This window comes from Sphaerodactylus townsendi, linkage group LG05, assembly GCF_021028975.2.
Source record: "Sphaerodactylus townsendi isolate TG3544 linkage group LG05, MPM_Stown_v2.3, whole genome shotgun sequence".
Lineage (NCBI taxonomy): Eukaryota > Metazoa > Chordata > Lepidosauria > Squamata > Sphaerodactylidae > Sphaerodactylus > Sphaerodactylus townsendi.
In genome coordinates this window covers 82,526,454-82,544,739 of record NC_059429.1, presented here as the reverse complement: position 1 = coordinate 82,544,739, position 18,286 = coordinate 82,526,454, and the positions used below count along the sequence as shown (strand labels likewise).

General features: G+C 42.0%; 1 protein-coding gene across 3 annotated transcripts in view; it reads right to left on the bottom strand.

The window, feature by feature from the left end:
- Positions 1-18,286, bottom strand: part of BLTP3A (bridge-like lipid transfer protein family member 3A) — a 63,845-nt gene that overhangs the window by 25,639 nt on the left and 19,920 nt on the right. For all 3 annotated transcript variants that reach the window (XM_048497408.1, XM_048497409.1, XM_048497410.1), the window contains exons 3-6: positions 15,040-15,078; positions 10,938-11,029; positions 6,334-6,523; positions 2,478-2,618 (exon numbers count right to left, since the gene is read on the bottom strand). In XM_048497408.1, coding sequence (XP_048353365.1) covers positions 2,478-2,618; positions 6,334-6,523; positions 10,938-11,029; positions 15,040-15,078 — 462 coding nt within the window. The remainder of the gene's footprint in view (positions 1-2,477; positions 2,619-6,333; positions 6,524-10,937; positions 11,030-15,039; positions 15,079-18,286) is intronic.

Here is an 18,286-nt window from a genome sequence, read left to right as displayed (position 1 = left end):
ATGGCCAAGATATCCTAAAGCACAAGAGGATGCCTGCAAAACACAATCTACATACAAATACAAGAACTATGGGGAACCAAGTTTTCATTCCATTTTTTTATTTACAAGTAGAAACCAACAAGGGATTGCAAGAAGCATCTCATTTTCTCCACCTCCTCTATTTCCTTTTCCTTTTGCTGAAAGTCCCCATAGCTATAAGCCCATTTTCCAGCTTACCTGCCTATCTACCTTCAGCTGTTCCTACTTCTCTCCTCCTGGTAGCCTCTACCTGGGAAAAGTATGGCCCAGTGGCACAAGTTGACAATGAGCTAGGCTCAGCTCCACAGGGTAAGACGCTGGGCCAGTCAAACTCAAGAGGGCTGGATGGAGGCCCAGTTGAATAGTGAAGAACCCACAAGGACTTGCAGGGGGTACCTCACTTTCCTCTGTATTCCTTTTTTACACCCACTCTCCTTTTCCTTCTTGCAACATCCACATCCTCACTTTTCTGTTTTCTCCTCATTTACCAAGCAACATGCCCTCTATCATAAACATTTATTATGTACTAGCGGGGCCCGGCCACGCATTGCTGTGGCAATTGTCCTTCTCATCACAGTCCGCAACCCACACAGATGTCCATGCAGGTCCAATGATCCGCAGCATAGCCTTTTGGGGTGGTCAAATGGAATCCCTCTTTCCCTTTTCAGTTCACATTGTTATATGGTGGTGTCTTATTTTTTTAGTATAAGGTAACCCTTTCCATTCCACAATGGAACTGTCCAGAGTGCGAATCCCACTGTCCATGAGGCTGGTTGACAAGCACAGTCCTGGCTTAAGTAAGGCAGAACTGGGGCAAGGAGGCTATCCCAGTCAGGCAGCAGAGGCAGGGTGGTGAGGCGTTCAGATCGAGGCCAGTTCCCTGGGTTCTTAAAGGGCCATGTGCAAAAGAAGCTGAGCCAGTAGTATTGGTTCGCTCCCACCCCGCGGATTTTCTTAGAAGAAAAAGGCAAACTCCAGCTCACTTTTAGTAAAAGAGAGCTGTGGCGAATATGGGTGAGGAAGTGGGTAAGTGGTGGTTGGATGTGAGGGAGGCCAGAGTGATGTGTGTGAGGATGAGCTGGATGTGTATGAGAGTATGTGTGTTGTGTGGTAGCAGCAGGTGAGGCACGGAGAGTGAAAGTTACCTGCGTGTGAAGGGGGGGAACCCCACCTGACGTCTCACACGGCAAAATGTGTATGTGTTTCACTTCCACTCGTATTACCTACCTATTTACTGCTTTATCTGCTCATCTCTGGCCATCTGCGCAAACATTCTAAGGGCATTCCAACCCCTCAGGCCACAGACAGACATGCTGCACGAACATTCTAAGGGTGACAGTTGAACACAGCCAGCTTCATGGCCTGGTGCGCCAGGAAAAAGACTGGCTTTCATGGAGTGGCTACTGTTGAACGAGGCAAGCAACTAGTCCTGGGTGAGTCATGCAAGTCACATGGCAGCAAACTGCCCAGTGGTTGCTGCTGGGTCTGGATCCAGTGAATTGACCCTTAAAGGCCCATGTAGCCCTGGAAAGACCCTGCTTGTACTAACAGAAATCAGGGTTTGAAGGCTGGCAGTACTGTTGTGGTCATTTAGTGGGCATGTTTCTTAAAGAAACATACCCACTAAATTAATTTTGGAAGGCAGAGGTTAATTCCAAAATGTGTTTGTTTTTAGATTACAGATTTTTCTTCAAACCTGATGCATGTCTCAGTTTTGTTGAAATGTCTGTTCATAGCCCCACTCTCCAGATTTAAGAAGCCACAGGTCTGGCCATGTTGAAAATTAGATACATTGATGATTGTAAACAACATCAGAATAATTTCCATTAAATTATTACTAAGTATTGTTGGTCCTGCAGCCTAAGAATGGGGTTTCTGCCTTGTGCACAACTGAGCTTCAGGTTTCTCTACATCCATTGTTCTTTCTAGTACTTTAAGTTCCTACCTCATCCTACCCCATGTGAAAAAATACATGGGAGCACGTATATATTATCCAAGATCAGAAATTATAAGAATATGGAAATGAAGAAAAATGATGTACATGTAAATATTTGTTCAACTACAGAACAGGAGTTTTCCCATTATTTGTTTCACTATGTATTTATATACAACCCCTCAGTCAAATTTGATGCCTAAAGTGACTAACAAAATATTAAAATGGTGAAAATAACAGTAGTAATACACTGAACCAGAACTGAAAAGGCTCTGATACCAGCTGCAATTTACCTCACCACTGGGAGAGGAGGCAGCTAGACAGTGCCACAGAAGACAGTGCAAGCAACTCCAATTCAAAGGAGGGACTATGATCTTAAAGTTCAAAATACATATTCAACATTTCAGTCACAAAGCACTAGCTCCATTTTTGAACAGTAGACCCAAATATATTGGAATAACCTGATCTGAAACCAAGTCTTACATAGTGGCTATTTCACCATGCCAGGAGAAAGAAATATTCTCACCTTTCTCTTAAGGGATATTTGGATTCTGCCCTGATTAGTAATAAGCCTTAGAGGTGTGGTGATAGGATCTTGATCACCATTATCTGTAGCATCTGCCTCTATCCGAAGTGTCTGCCAAGTAAGTTCTTTAAATGTTAAAACCTAGACAGAGAAGAGAGAGTCATAGAAAAGATGATGAGCTCCTAAAGATACATGCAGTTACATGATAAAAAAAAATTAACAGAAAATGGATCCAGCTTAAAAGAAAAGAGCCAGAATCCTAAGCACTCACTGGTTTCAAAGGAGCAGCTGGCAAAAAAAAATCAGCATTAGAGCTCTGGCTCACAAATATATAGAAGAAGAAGAGTTGGATGTATATCCCCCCTTCTCTCCTGTAAGGAGACTCAAAGGGGTTTACAAACTCCTTTCCCTTCCCCTCTCACAACAATCACCCTGTGAGGTAGGTGGGGCTGAGAGAGCTCAGAAGAACTGTGACTAGCCCAAGGTCACCCAGCTGGCATGTGTTGGAGTGCACAGGCTAATCTGAATTCCCCAGAAAAGCCTCCACAGCTCAAGTGGAAAAGCGGGGAATCAAACCCAGTTCCTCCAGATTAGAGTACATCTGCTCTTAACCCCTACATCACTGCTGGTTTAAAGAGGTTTAAAGAGTTTCAGAATCAAACTCTTAAAACAATGATGACGAACCTATGCCATGTGTATCAAAGGTGAAATGCCACGATGTTCTGGGTGACATGCCAGCGTTCACCATCACCTGACAAAAACGATTCTTCCTATCTGAGTCATTTTTGTACTTATTTGATATTTCTTTATATAATACATAGCACCACACATGATTGGACTGTGTTTTTTTTTAAAATGAGTATGTAAATAATTCTTTTGCTTTTGTTTGAGTGGAGACGGTGACAAGCCAGCAGAGTCAAGCTAGGCATCTTCCAAATTTTTGACATGCTGAGCCCAAAAGTTCACCATCATTGACCTAAAGGATGTTTGGAAGTCTAAAAGCATGCCTGCATAATTAACAACCCAAGTCATGAAAGCTATAAAAACCAAGGCTTCTTTTGAACAGTAGAAGGTCTGCCCTAATGAAGTGAACAGACGGGAGTACAGGATCTGCAAAAGAAGTGTAAGTTAATAATTAAGCATGTGAAAGAGAATTTGAAGCTTGGTTTGCTAAAAGCACCAAAACAAAAGAATACACATTTCATTATGTATATCCAGAGCAGGAAACCAGCCAGAGAGAGTGAGGCACATTTTCAGGTCCCAGCCTCTATTTTCAGGAAAAGAGTCTGAAGAACTGAGTCAAATGGAGATGAAGAGAGATGAAGTTCATTATGTCTTTATAGAACCACTCAGTCAAATGTGGTGCCTAAAGTGACTAACAAAATATTAAAATGGTGAAAATAACAGTAGTAATACGCTGAACCAGAACTGAATTCAGTTCAGTTCAGGGAAATTAAAAAACAATAGAGCTGCAGGACCTGATGACACTTACCCAAAGATTCTTTGGGAACACAAATGTGAGATTTTGGTTCTGATAACCAATATACTAGTATGTAACTTTTCACTAATATTAGCGACTGTACCAGAAGACTGGAGAGTAGTAAATGTTACATCATTTTTAAAAGGTATCCAGGAAGGAACCAAGAAGCTACAGGTTAGTTACCCCAACATTTGGTTCCAGCAAATCAGCAGAAATTGTAGTCAGATAGAATTGTTCCACACATAGAAGAACAAAGACTGCTGAGGGAAAAATCAGAATGGTTTTGGCAATGAGAATCATACCTCACCAAGTTTTCGGAGTTCTCTTAGAAAGTGAACAAACACATAATTTTAGCCAAAAGGCTGAGAAGCGTTCTAAGATTTATAGCTTCCTTCTAAATGTGAACAAAGACAGTTATGTTTTTCATGAAAAGAGGTGTAAGACTCTTGGTTATATGATCCCAGAACACGTTTGAAATTACATCCTTTCATATGGTCTGTCCTTTTCAGTTCGTACTCAATTAAGGGGAAAAATCTTTAAAATTTCACCTCTGGCATATGATCCCAAAGAAACTTGCTCTAATTCATGTTTTCCTCAGCAGGTGTTTGTTTTGCAAGCAACCTGAAGCAGGATTTTTACATAGGTTGTGCTTTTTACCCACATACCATTAAATATTGGAAAATGGTTGTTGAAAATGTGCTGTTTCTCCTGAAATGTTGCTGCAAAACAATGTCATGATTTTCCCTAGAAGATTCCAGTAGATTACATTACACATAATCACTATAGCTGGAATTCTTTAAGCTAAATGCTGAGGGGGGATGTCTCCAGATTCTGGGAATTGACTTGAAAAAGTAAGGAAACATATCAATTAATTAAATTAAATTATCCCAGAAAGGTAAATGTATAAATGAACTAGATTCAGTTTGGTTGCCCTTCATCCATAAAACAGATTTAGGTGGTTAGTTTTGACCAGTTTGTATAATGCTGTATATTTTTGTCATACTACTGTATATTTTAGTAGGGTTTTTTACCTTGTTTTGTTCTGGATTAAGCTATTTTATTGGTAAAGTTGTCTTTTGTTTGTTAACACTTTTTTTTTAAGTGAACAAACACATAGATAATAGTGACCATGCAAAGATTATATACTTGGACTTTCAAAAGGTTTTTGGCAAAGTACCTCACCAAAGTCTCCTGAGTAAGCTTAGCAGTCATGGGATAGGAAGAGAAGTTGAATTACATGGATTAAAAACTGGTGATTAAATGACAGGAAGCAGAGTGCAGGAAGAAATGGACAGTTCTTGCAATGGAGGGAAGTAAGCAGTGGGGTCTCACAAGTTTCATTATTGGGGCCAGTCTCATTTAATTTGTTCAGAAATTATCTGGAACTGGGGTAAGCAGAGCAGTGGTCAAGTCTGCAAATGATATACAATTGTTCAGGATTATGAACACCAATGGAGACCATAAAGAGCTAAAGAAGGATCTCTACAAATTGGAGATTGTGGGCAATGATGTGACAAACAAAGGTCAGTGTAGGAATGTGTAAGGTGATGCACCGTGGAACAACCCCCCCCCCCAAAGTTAAGTATGTATGAATGGGGTCTGAACTTGATGAGAATGAGCGGAAAAGAGACCTTACAGTCATAATAGATAGTTCAATGAAAATATCAACTCACTGTGCCGCAGCAGTGCAAAAAGGCACTCTCTATGCTGGGGATTATCAGGAAAAGTACTGAAAACAAAACAGCCGACAATACCTCTGCACAGATCTATAGCGCAGCCTGAAATTCTGGTCATCATATATCAAAACAGACATTACAGAGCTGGAAAAAGTACAGAAGAGGGCAACCAAGATGATTACAGAGTTGGATTACCTTTCCTATGAGAACAGGCTGAAGAGTTTGAAACTTTTCAGTTTACAAAAGAGATGACTAAATAGGGTTATGAGAGAGTTTTATAAAATTATGCATAGTGTACAGAGAGTTGAAAAAGGGAACTTCTTCTCCCTCTCTCAAAATATTAGAACTTCAGAGAATCAAATTAAGTTGGTGGGCAAGAAATTCAGAATAGACAAAAGGCAATACTTCCACATTCAGAAACAATGAGCCTCTGAATACTGGTGCCAGGATGCAACACCATGGGAATGCCTTGACCTCTGTTCACTGATGCTGGGCCTCCAGAGTAACTGGTTGGCCATTATATGTGATTGAATGCTGGACTGGATGGACCTCAATCTATTTGAGCAGAACTCATCTTATGCTTAGACTGAAACTCCATGGGAATTTTCAGTGAATTCAGGGAAACTCAAACAAAATCTAGAAATCCCTGTGATTCTGCAGAAAATATAGCAAGGTAGATGACTTTTGTTTGCAGTCTTACCTCCCCTCTACTGGAATCATTAATACGAGTAAAGCGCAGGTCACTTTGCTGCCAGTTGGGATTGACACTGTATCCTTGGAGTTGCCACAGTTCAAAAGATGCATGAAAGGCTTTGGAGTGAATCTTGATAGTGATGGAATTCACAACAATAAACATACCCTCTACTACCTTCTCAGCAAAGCCATATTCACTGTAGGGAAGAAAAAGAGCTTTTAATATGATAGTGCTCCAGAGTCAAAAGTTTTAGCTGAGCTGATTAATTTACCATAGTTAGGGGATAGATGCATTTTCACAAAGAAATAAGGACAAAATTTAAGTGACCTCTAGAATTACAACTCCAACCATTTTTCACAGTTTATATTGGATTTTTCTCTACCCACGAATAATGCTAATATAATTATAGTAGCGTATTTTGCAGCCCAATCCGGGTGTGTGTGTGTGCGTGTGTGCGCGCGTGCAAAACAACTCCTGGAGGCAGTGTGGGCCTATGCCAGCAGATTTGCCTGCCCCAGGGCACTTACTCAAGTGAAGAACAAATACGCCAATGGGCAGCTGGGACACGACACCCAGCACCGCATCAGCACTCCTGAACCACCGCCAGCCCGGTCAGTTCAGGGGGGCATGTCAGAGGCATTCCTGGGGGTGGAGTCGACATTGGCTTCCACCCTAGGTTTGCGGTCACTTGCGCTGTGGCCCAGGCCATGAACTTACGCCATCCTCTGGAGGCGGCACCGCAGTGACACCATTCACAGCTGCCCAAGGCTATGGATTGGGCTGCCCAGCATTAATGTTACTTGCATTAATTGTGCTTGTATTGAAACATTTGTAAGTGATGATCTGAGGTTTAACAGTAAAATACAGAGGAGCAATTCATGTTATTGTTGTGCTTAACTATCCAACATGTCCACAGCGGTAAGGCTTTGAACATGATAGTGAACTGATCTGGTTGTGACATAATGGTTAACTATAGTTTACTACTATGGGAACAAGCCTGGACGGAGGTCCTTCCCACCCACCCCACTCCCTTCTTTAGTATGTTCAACTATCTAACCATATACTCCAACTTTCACACAAGACCATATTTACCACTATGATATGTAAAAGTTGTTTGCAGAAAACACACAAAACATAATTTACTAGCTGAGATATAATGGCTAACTGGTTTATAGTGAAAGCAAAAGTATATAATTATGTGGCTGTATTGGAAGGAAGATCAGAGCAAGCCTAAGTCCACCCTGGTTTGTTCATATAGAAGCAAGCTGTAGCTATCCATTACATTAGAAACACAGCATAGAGTAATTTAAAATCCTGTGCCTGAAAAAAAAAGCCCAGAAGGTCACATTATTTACCTTGGGCACAAAAGCAAGATCTTGTACACATCAGCTAAGCAAAAACTGACTCACATCCAGGCCAAAACACGTCACAAACAGGAACTGGAAACGAGCAAAGTTAATAACACTGAAAGCGCCTGACAATCAAATAGCTCAAGATAACAGCAAGAGAACTAAGCCACATGTTACAAGGGAAAGCAAATTGCCACAGTGATATGAATGACAAATCTGCTTGAATGCTCAAAACCCTACAGAATAGAGCAGAGTCCCCAGTTTGATGTGCATGGGCACTATGGCACCTGCCAACCTCTTTCCTGACACTGGTTAAGTGTTTTTAGAAAGTAGACAGGGCCAGGTCGGGCTTTTACAAAGCAAGGCTTCTGATTGACTATTGGAGATTTGCTCAGCTATTTAAAAACATTGCTTTGGCAGCAACTGCCATCACAACACAATGATGTTTATTGTGTGGTTGGCTGTACCTTCTGCAGCAGCAATCTTGTGATTATCATTGTGTGATTTTACTGATGAGTGAGGGTTCTCTCCTTCAAAATATATGCCCTAATTTAATTGTTTGCATTATTTGGATATGTTAATACATTTAGGGGATTTGTGAATCCTGTTCCCCTGACTAGGCTGTTGTTAGGAGGTAGCGGAGGCTCAATTGCATGGAAGAAATGGCTTGTTCTGCAGCACATGCCCTGTTCTCACAACAGCTCCCCAACCAGCGAGACTTGTGTCCATGGCTTGCACGTTGGCAGAGAGAACTCCTTACTCTACTGGATTTTTTTTTAGGTTGAGCCACCACAAAAGGCTGGACTTTACCGTCGCTGAGACCACGATAGACATCTCGGTCTTGTGAGAGATTTGGAATTCGTATGGCCAGAGTACCTGTTGAAGTGGTCTGGAGTGATACCAGCCCCACTGAATGGCATCCAGGTTAGAAATGAGCAAACCCATCAGGCTGGACAGGAACATGAGAGAGGATCTGCAGCTCAATATCAGTAACTCAAGACCATGGCTTTGATCTTTATGGCTTTCAGATCAATCACATTTAGGGCTCCTCTGACTGTATCGATAATAACCCCAAGATGTTCTAAGAACTGGACCAGAGTCAATGAGCACTTTGAGTGATTCACTAAGAAATCGTGTCATTCCAGGCATAAGAGGTCTGCTGCGTGTTGTGCTGAGCCTGTTGAAAAGAAGGCAACCTGATCAGCAGGTCAACCAAATGTGGATGGACATGGACACCCTGAAGAATCACTACCAAGCTGATCAGGAGTTTCAAGAAAACTTGAGGGACCATGCATAGGCTGAATGGAATAATACTGGAAGTGATAGTTGTGTACGCAGAACCCCAGGAACCTTCAATTACTGGGAAGAATAGGCATGCAGAGGTATGCTTCCATCAGGTTGATAGATGTCAAGAACTGGAGAGAATCTGCAGGAGACAGCTTTAAGAAATATATTGGCCCATTCCTATAGCCATTTGTCAGCAGGAGGGAGCAACTGGATCAACTTGCATGTCTGCACAATGGCTGCTGGCAGCATCACAGACACAGTCGCCAACGCTTTCAGGGCCACTGCCACTGCTTCATGAGACCACCTGGTGCACTGATCTGCCTTTTTATCAATAGCATCCGTCAGGTGCCTGCAGGGCTGTGACTGGGGCATCTAGCACTGGGAGCTGTAAGATTTCAGAAGCATAGGGAGGCAAGACATACAGTTTTTGGATTGTTGGCCATAGGCTTAGGCCATTCATTCCTAAGCAATGTTTCAAAGGTGCAGGGAAAGGTATAAAACCTTCTTGGCAGGGTTGACATCAGGAAAAAATTCCCCTTTGCCCACATGGGTGGATCTTAAATCAAACTTGGCAGTCTGATCTCCCCCTTGAGATTTTTTTGAGATCTAGAGCAGCTAAAGATCTGGAAAGCAGGTATTGATAATCTTCCCCATTAAAGAATCTGGTTACAGGTTCAGGAGCCTGTAGGTCCTCCTCATCAGGCTCATCTTCTGACAGAAATTTCCTCTCCTCCTTGGAGTCCTAGCTATCTGGGGAGGCCTCAAGCTCCCTGAGTGGACTGAGGCAAACCCGGTTTTTGGCTGCCTTTGTAAGCCTGGCAGAACTTTTCCTTTCCTTACTGGCATGACCTCTGGAAACAGACTGGCTCTGAGTGTCAGCCATAATGGTCTTTGTCAGAATGGGGGTAGCCTTTTTTAATAGAACAGAAAACTCCTTCCGCACAGTAGACTTGACAAAATTGGCCAGGTTTGCAGGGGAGTCAATTTACACAAGATCAGAGGGATTATTGTTGTGACCAGCATCATCAGAGACCTCTTTCTTGGCAATCTGGTGAAATCCAGCTGGAGCCCCCCCAGCCCACACTGTTTTTGTAGTGAGGAGGCACCCATCATGATGCATCATAATCTCTGTCAGTCAACTTGTCCTCTTCTGAAATTTTGGCACGCTTTGCTGCACCAAAAGATGGCAACTCACCTCGCTTTTCCAAGGCTGGTGCAGTCCGCTGTTGGGACATGCCCACCTGGTTGTCTCTACCATGACAGCTGCCACATAGAGCATTTTCTTGTCACTTTCTGAGAGGAAGGTAACCTCCCTATCTTCACCTTCCGTAATCACAGAGGCAAGCGGCTGGTGGAAAAGGTGGCTCTGGAGAGGTGGCAGAACAGCCAAATGAGGCTGAGCCTTCTCCCACTTACAGGCAAACAAGACAGGGAAGGAGGAGCAGACAGAACACAATGAAGAAGGAAAGGATCCAAGCGTCAAGCAGAAGTAGGATTAAAGGTTGAAAGAGCACAGGCAACAAGCTACTGCTCCCTCCTAAGATGGGAACAGAACTGAAGGATTCTGGGTAATCCCCACAGAAAACAAAATATTTGGTTCTTGCCTCGCAGGTGAATGGTGGGAATTACCCAGAAAAATGTCTTCCTATCTCAGAGGGAGAATTCTTGTGCCAGCTCATCCCAAAAGTTTCCAATTCTTTTACTCTTGGTTTAGGTAGAAAATATCAAAAGCTTTTGAAGCTTTTGAAGACTAATTACCCCATGTAATTGACCTGGGGAAACATGATATACAAGTCAATATCTTGTGAAGTTTAGCTCTAGGAATAAATGCTGCTGCTACTGACTCTTACATCCTGTCAGTTTCCCAAACAGAACCCAAGAGAAGAAAAAAAAACCCACATCAATCCTGAGAAGGTGGAAGTAAACAAATTCCATATTGCCCTCAAACAGTTGCTGAACAGAAGTAATATTAACCTCTGGCCTGAAGCTAGAGCAATGGGAGATTGTCCATTTGGTGGTCGGGGCTCTTCACATGTTCGCATCTCAACTTCCACTTTATCTAGATACTAAGAAGGGAAAAAAATGAAATTATTACATGAAAAAGGTGCTTATTATGCTATCTTACATTGCAATCCAGAGAACACTTTCCTGTACGTAAGTTAATTGATCAAACTGGAACAGGTCTGCTCTCTTAATTGACTTTGTAGACTTGTTCTTAAAATTGCAGAATCAATTCATATCACATATCAACTGGTACCAAATACTGCAGCCAGGACACTGACTGGAGTGGGGAATAAGGTCATTTCAGCCTCGGGGTACCTTCACTAGTTCTAAATCTGTCTCCAGGAATAGTTCAAGGCAGTGGTGCTGACTTTTAAGGCCTTATGCAGTTTGGGGCCAGCACACTTTAAGGACTGTCTACTCTCAAATTAATCATTATGACCATCTTCTGAGGCCTTGCTTCAAATGCCACCATCTTCTGAATTTAGGCTGGAGGTAACCCAAGATAGGGTCTTCTCAACTGTGGACACAAAACTATGGTACCAGCGTATTCATTTGTCCCCTTCCATCGCTGGCTTCTGCCAGCAGATAAAGACTTCTTTGTATTGTCGAAGGCTTTCACAGCCGGAATCACTGGGGTGTTCTGTGGTTTCCAGGCTGTATGGCTGTGTTCGAGTAGCATTTTCTCCTGACGTTTCGCCTGCATCTGCATCTCCTGACGTTTCGCCTGCAAGACTTCTTTGTATTGTCGAAGGCTTTCACAGCCGGAATCACTGGGGTGTTCTGTGGTTTCCAGGCTGTATGGCTGTGTTCGAGTAGCATTTTCTCCTGACGTTTCGCCTGCATCTGTGGCTGGCATCTTCAGAGGATGATCTTCAGATCCTATGAAGATGCCAGCCACAGATGCAGGCAAAACATCAGGAGAAAATGCTACTAGAACAAGGCCATACAGCCCGGAAACCACAAAACACCCCAAAGACTTATTTGTTTTATTTGGCATTCTCTTAATGACATCTCCTTCCAGATCTATGTTTTAGTTGCTGGTTAGAATATATGTTTTATCTGTGTTTTTAAACTGATTTTATGATGGACCTTGCAGGGGCATACCTGCCATGGGAATATATGGGGTCATATGTCTCCGGGCGGCCGCCATTTAGTCACGGGGTGTGTCCCAGATTCAATCCCTAGAATCTGTTTATGACCCTGGAGAGCAGTCAGTCTGAGTAGGCAATACGGATTTTGATGTACAAATGACTTCATGTGTTGTATATAGCAAAATGCTGACTGAATTTTATTTAAGTTCATTTATAATCTTGCTGAAACTCAGTACAGGTGACAAAATTAAAAACAATGCAACCTAAAGAGTATGATGTACACAATGAATGGTGCAATACATTTCACAATGTAACAAACTGCCTAAAATTTACAGGCATTCAAACTATAATTATATATTTTTGAAGAGCAGTTGCAGATATAGGAATATATTTGTTTATTGAGATCATGTTCAGTTGCCCCCTAATATTTAGTCACTAAACTCAGAAGAGCTGTTGAGAAGCTTCACACGTTAAAAAAATGTTACCTATAGGCAGAGTATCAGAAGTACTCTTAGATAAATGAAATAATGTCAGCAGTATTACTGTCAAAATGGGAAGGACTGGGCTTAGGACGAGTGATTGGCAGATCATGACAAAAGAACTGAACACTCTAAACCCTCAGTAACATAAGCCATAATGCAGAAAATAAATATTTCTATGTTAGTTCTGGTTAGAGACATGGGAAAATCTGATACATCATGGCTATAAACAACACAATGCTAAACAACCTGCAAAAGGTGCTCATTATAAGTGTCAGAAAAATCAAGGTAAAGTGCTAATGTAATCATATTAAGTTATACATAATTTTTCCCCCGTGCCATCTCCCAGTTCCTTCCTCTCACAATATCCATGCTTTTTTTCCTGATGACTCCAGCTGTTGTTCTCCCTATACAGAGCTCCTTGTCATCCCCCCTCCCCTGCATTCAGGTCACTTGCTCCAACGCCTTCCCTGCCCACCCCATCCTGCTCAACTTCCTTCTCTCCCTTCCCCTCCCCTATTGCATGTTCCCATGTTTTCCCTCTTTGTCCTCCTTTTCCTGGCCAATTTTATTAAGTCTACCATGTGGGAGGAGTTTTCTGTTCTATTAAAAAAGGCTACCCCCATTCTGACAAAGACCATTAGGGCTGACACTCAGAGCCAGTCTGTTTCCAGAGGTCATGCCAGTAAGGAAAGGGAAAGTTCTGCTAGGCTTACCAAGGCAGCCTTCTCCCACAGCCTCCATTGCCTTATCTCTTCCCAACTTCTATTTCCCATGTTTCAGTATAATGTGCTGGGTGACATACTGCTTGAGAGTGGGACACAAGGCAAAACAAAATGGCACCCCAAAGGTTGGAGTACTGTAACTCGCTCTATGCGGGTTTTCCCTTGCGACTGATCCGGAAGTTGAAGCTGGTACAGAATGCGGTGGCTTGGCTTTTGACGGGTGGTGGTTATTTAGATAACATCACCCCCATGCTGTGCTGCCTGCACTGGCTACCAGTGGAGTTCCGGATCTTTTTCAAGGTGCTGGTTTGACCTTTAAGGTCCTACCTGCAGGACCGCATCACCCCTTATGTTCCACATAGACTGCTACGTTCGGCTGTGGCGGAACTGCTGGAAACCCCTAGCCCTGCAACGATGAGGCTGGCCTCGACCCGGGCAAGGGCCTTTACGGCTCTGGCCCCTGCCTGGTGAAACGCTCTCCCTCCAACTGTCCGGGCCCTGCAGGACCTTGGTGAGTTCCGCAGGGCCTGTAAGACGGAGTTGTTCCACCGGGCCTTTGGCGGGGCTGGCCGCTGGTCTACCGCCCCCCACTGAGGCTGCCAGTTTTCCATCTTAGCAGGGCCTTGATTCCATCTTGGGCCCTGCCTTTCCCCTCCCAGCCTTTTTAATCGGGCGCCTGTCTTTAAATTTTGCTTGATCTTAACTTTGTTATTTAAATTTTAAGTAACTGCTGCTGTTGGAAATTTGTTTTAATGGGGTTAAGTTTTAGCTATGTATTTTATGTGCTGTTATTGGAAACAGTTGTACTGTGAGCCACCTCAAGCCCTTTGGGGGTGAGGTGGCCTATAAATCTAATTAATAATAATAATAATAATAATAATAATAATAATAATAATAATAATAATAATAATAATAATAATAATAATAATGCTTATGAGCACTTACTGACAATCTTAGATGACAATATACTGAGGCAGGGTGATGAAGTTTTTTTTCTGTCTCCATACATTTTTAAACATTCAGATTTCCTGAAAATTTGGAAGGTTTTCTTGGATTTGCAGAAAACTCTATTCTAATCCTGTGTTGCCTCACTATATAATTTTTTTTAATAAATATGGTGGGATAATCCATGTGTATTAGACAACTAGACACTAGCATCTATTCATTAGTTAGAGTCCAATAAACGAATAATCCCAGACCTGCAAGGCTCAAACAGAAATAGGCCTAGGATGTTGGCTCATTAGAATTACAGTATATTTGTAAATTTCAGAAATAAAATATCTCATAATTCTTGAGATTATGTGAATGAGATGGGCTCAGGGAAGGAGGCACACATACATTACTCGTACTAGGCCCAGAAAAGTTATACCTAAACCTTGAAAAAGCAGTTTAGTATAGCTGTATCTGACTTGCTAACAGGAACAAGCCTCTTTTAACACTACAATTTTTCCAACTGGCAAGTACATTCTAAAGAAAGTACAGTATAGCATCTGAAGTGGCTCACAAATATGCATATGCCATGAAGGGAGAGTCTTAGCATATTGATTAAAACAACAACTGTTCTTTCTTTCCTGTATTTTAATTTTAATCACACGAATTATTCAAGAACACATATGTAACTTAAATAAGTAATATGGAAAATAGCCCTACTTTTGCACCAAAATGACCATTAGCAGAGAAAGTGTTACCCTCATGTTTCAGCATTAAAAATGGAGTTATTTTAGAAACAACTCAAATTTGGAAGCTCTTAATAATAGAAAGAAGATAAGACAATTACCAGACAAATTGGATGAGTCTTCAGTTTTGTCCACTGAATCTGTAACAAGAAAGCCAATGTTAAATAAATAGGAACTGCTACGAGGGCTAATAGCTGCAGGGTAACACTAATAAGCTCAATTGTAAGAAACTGATGCTCTGAAAAGAGATACTGTAACAATAGCTCCATGGGAATAGAAACTCAGAGAACAAAATTATTCCTTATCAAATGGACTCAGCATACAAATGAACAGATTTACTGGATGATGTAGCTCCTTAGACTGCTAGATTTATTGTACCATGAGTTTTCCTGGGCAGATGCATAAATACATTATCCAGCCAAATTAGAGACAATGACTAGGATCCAAAGTTCCCTCTACAGCAGAAGGCATTATGTTGGCATGTATGTATGAGTATATAGGGAAAGGGTTGTTGATTTTCCTGTCCCCCTCTCTGTTGTGCTTTTTCCCAGAATGGTTCCAGAGCAGCTACCTGGGGAACACAGGGGGATGTATACACTGTATAGGAAGAAAATCACCAACATATCCTTTCATGACTGGCAATGCTTTCCAAAAATATTTGAATCCAAACCAATTTCACTTTTGCAGTGAAAGCCATCCATATGCTTTCAGATTTGTTAATGAACTTTTCATTCCTACAGTCTTAACAAGCTCCTGTTTAAGTATGGCGGCCCTAAGATCAGAGAAGATGTGTTCAGGCACAATGAAATCTAACTTTATCCTGCTAATATTTACAAGTATTTGTTTTCTAACATCCAACTGAGAGCCAGTGTTGTGCATGTAAAATGAAGCCTTGAAAATCTGGTTTAAATCCTCACTGCCTCTCACTTTCTTGGGTCAGTTACTTACCTTGAAGCATTGCTCTGAGGACAAAATGGGAAAGGAGCAAACATACATAACACCGTATTGTCGAAGGCTTTCACGGCCGGAATCACTTGGGTGCTGTGTGGTTTCCGGGCTGTATGGCCGTGTTCTAGCAGCATTCTCTCCTGACGTTTCGCCTGCATCTGTGGCTGGCATCTTCAGAGGATCTGATGTTGGGAAAGCAAGTCGAGTATATATCTGTGGAGTGTCCAGGGTGGGTGGAGAAACCTTGTCTGTGAGTAACAAAGAAGGCAACCAGGTCAATAGTTGAGGGCGTCTGAATAGAAGTATGAGTAACAATAAAGACTATAGCATGGGCGTAACACTGGAGATAGCAAGGTCACTGGTGGGAGCATCTGAATAGGAGTATCCTGGCCTTTGTTTCTTTTGTCTATGGTCATCCTGTGTTTGTGTGGAGCTGGTTAGACACTGTCTTGACTCTAGTATTTTTCAACACTGGCAGCCAAGTTCTGTTCATTTTCATAGTTTCTTCCTTCCTGTTAAAATTGTCCATGTGCTTATGGATTTCAATTGCTTCTCTGTGTAGTCTGTCATTAGCAAACCAAACCAGCAATTGGGACACACAGTATACAGAAAACCTACACACACAGACAGATATCTACACAAAAACTCCAATCACCATCCAGGGCAAAAAAGGAGCACCATAAAAACTTTGGTACATCGCGCAAACAGAATCTGTGAACCTCACCTCCTACAAGATGAATTGAATCACCTAAACAGGGCTCTACAGGCTAATGGTTATTCTAATACAGAAATCAGAAGGACTGCAAGACCAAGAACAAGCCACATGAACAAAGATAAAGAGCCATCTAGAGGGAAAGTGTTCTTACCATACATCAAGGGAACCACTGATCGCATAGGAAAAGTGATGAAGAAGCACAACCTACAAACAATCTACAGACCCACTAAGAAAATTCAACAGATGCTACGTTCAGCAAAGGATAAGAGGGATCCTTTAGCTACTGCAGGATTCTATTGCATACCATGCAGCTGTGGACAAGTCTACATAGGAACCACCAAACGCAGCGCACAGACACGTATCAAAGAACACGAAAGGCACTGCAGACTATTTCAACCAGAAAAATCAGCAATAGCAGAACACATGATAAACCAACCTGGACATAGAATATTATTTGAAAAAACAGAAATTCTGGACCACTCGGAAAAGCCACTACGTCAGACTACACAGAGAAGCAATTGAAATCCATAAGCACATGGACAATTTTAACAGGAAGGAAGAAACTATGAAAATGAACAGAACTTGGCTGCCAGTGTTGAAAAATACTAGAGTCAAGACAGTGTCTAACCAGCTCCACACAAACACAGGATGACCATAGACAAAAGAAACAAAGGCCAGGATACCCCTATTCAGATGCTCCCACCAGTGACCTTGCTATCTCCAGTGTTACGCCCATGCTATAGTCTTCATTGTTACTCATACTTCTATTCAGACGCCCTCAACTATTGACCTGGTTGCCTTCTTTGTTACTCACAGACAAGGTTTCTCCACCCACCCTGGACACTCCAACAGATATATACTTGACTTGCTTTCCCAACATCAGATCCTCTGAAGATGCCAGCCACAGATGCAGGCGAAACGTCAGGAGAGAATGCTGCTAGAACACGGCCATACAGCCCGGAAACCACACAGCACCCAAATACATAACACCCTCAACTCCTGGAGGAAGGAAAAAATATGAGTGGTACACAGAACGTGTTCCAGAAAGAGGGGACTGCTAATTTTTCATAATTATGTTTGCTAGTAAAGATCAAACCATGACTTTGGTTATACATGAGATAAGATGTCGCTCACAGTTAGGTGACCTGACCTTGGAAATAACTTACTCCATTGACTATGGCAGCTTTGCATTTTCAGCACCGGCTGCTTCCTACATGAACTGATTAATAGTAATACTGGCCTATATCCAATAGCTTTTAAGATATAAGACCACTTAATTTTCTAAAGCGGTAGAAATTTTCACCTCCTAATCCACTCTCCTGCTGCAGCTACTTGAAATTTTGTTCCTGGAGAAGGAGTCAAAAAATCCTCAGGAAAAGCATAGGGCAAAATAGGTGTTTGGATTGTTTGGAGAGGAATCAGTAGAAATAATCAACTTTTAAAATGAAAGTCTTCAGAACTCCGTAGGTGGATAGAGGTATTACTACTCATGTAGTAATGTAAAAATGTAAAAAAAATGTTGTTGTGGGGAGGCTGAAAAGAGGGTTGATTTATTTCACATTTATCAGAAGGCACAACTCCCAAAGAGCTTCTCTGTGCATATACTGAGAAGGAACACTTCTGAGATTACATTTTACAGTTATCGTCATACGGTGCAGAAGTTAGAGCGTCAGAGTAGGGTCTGC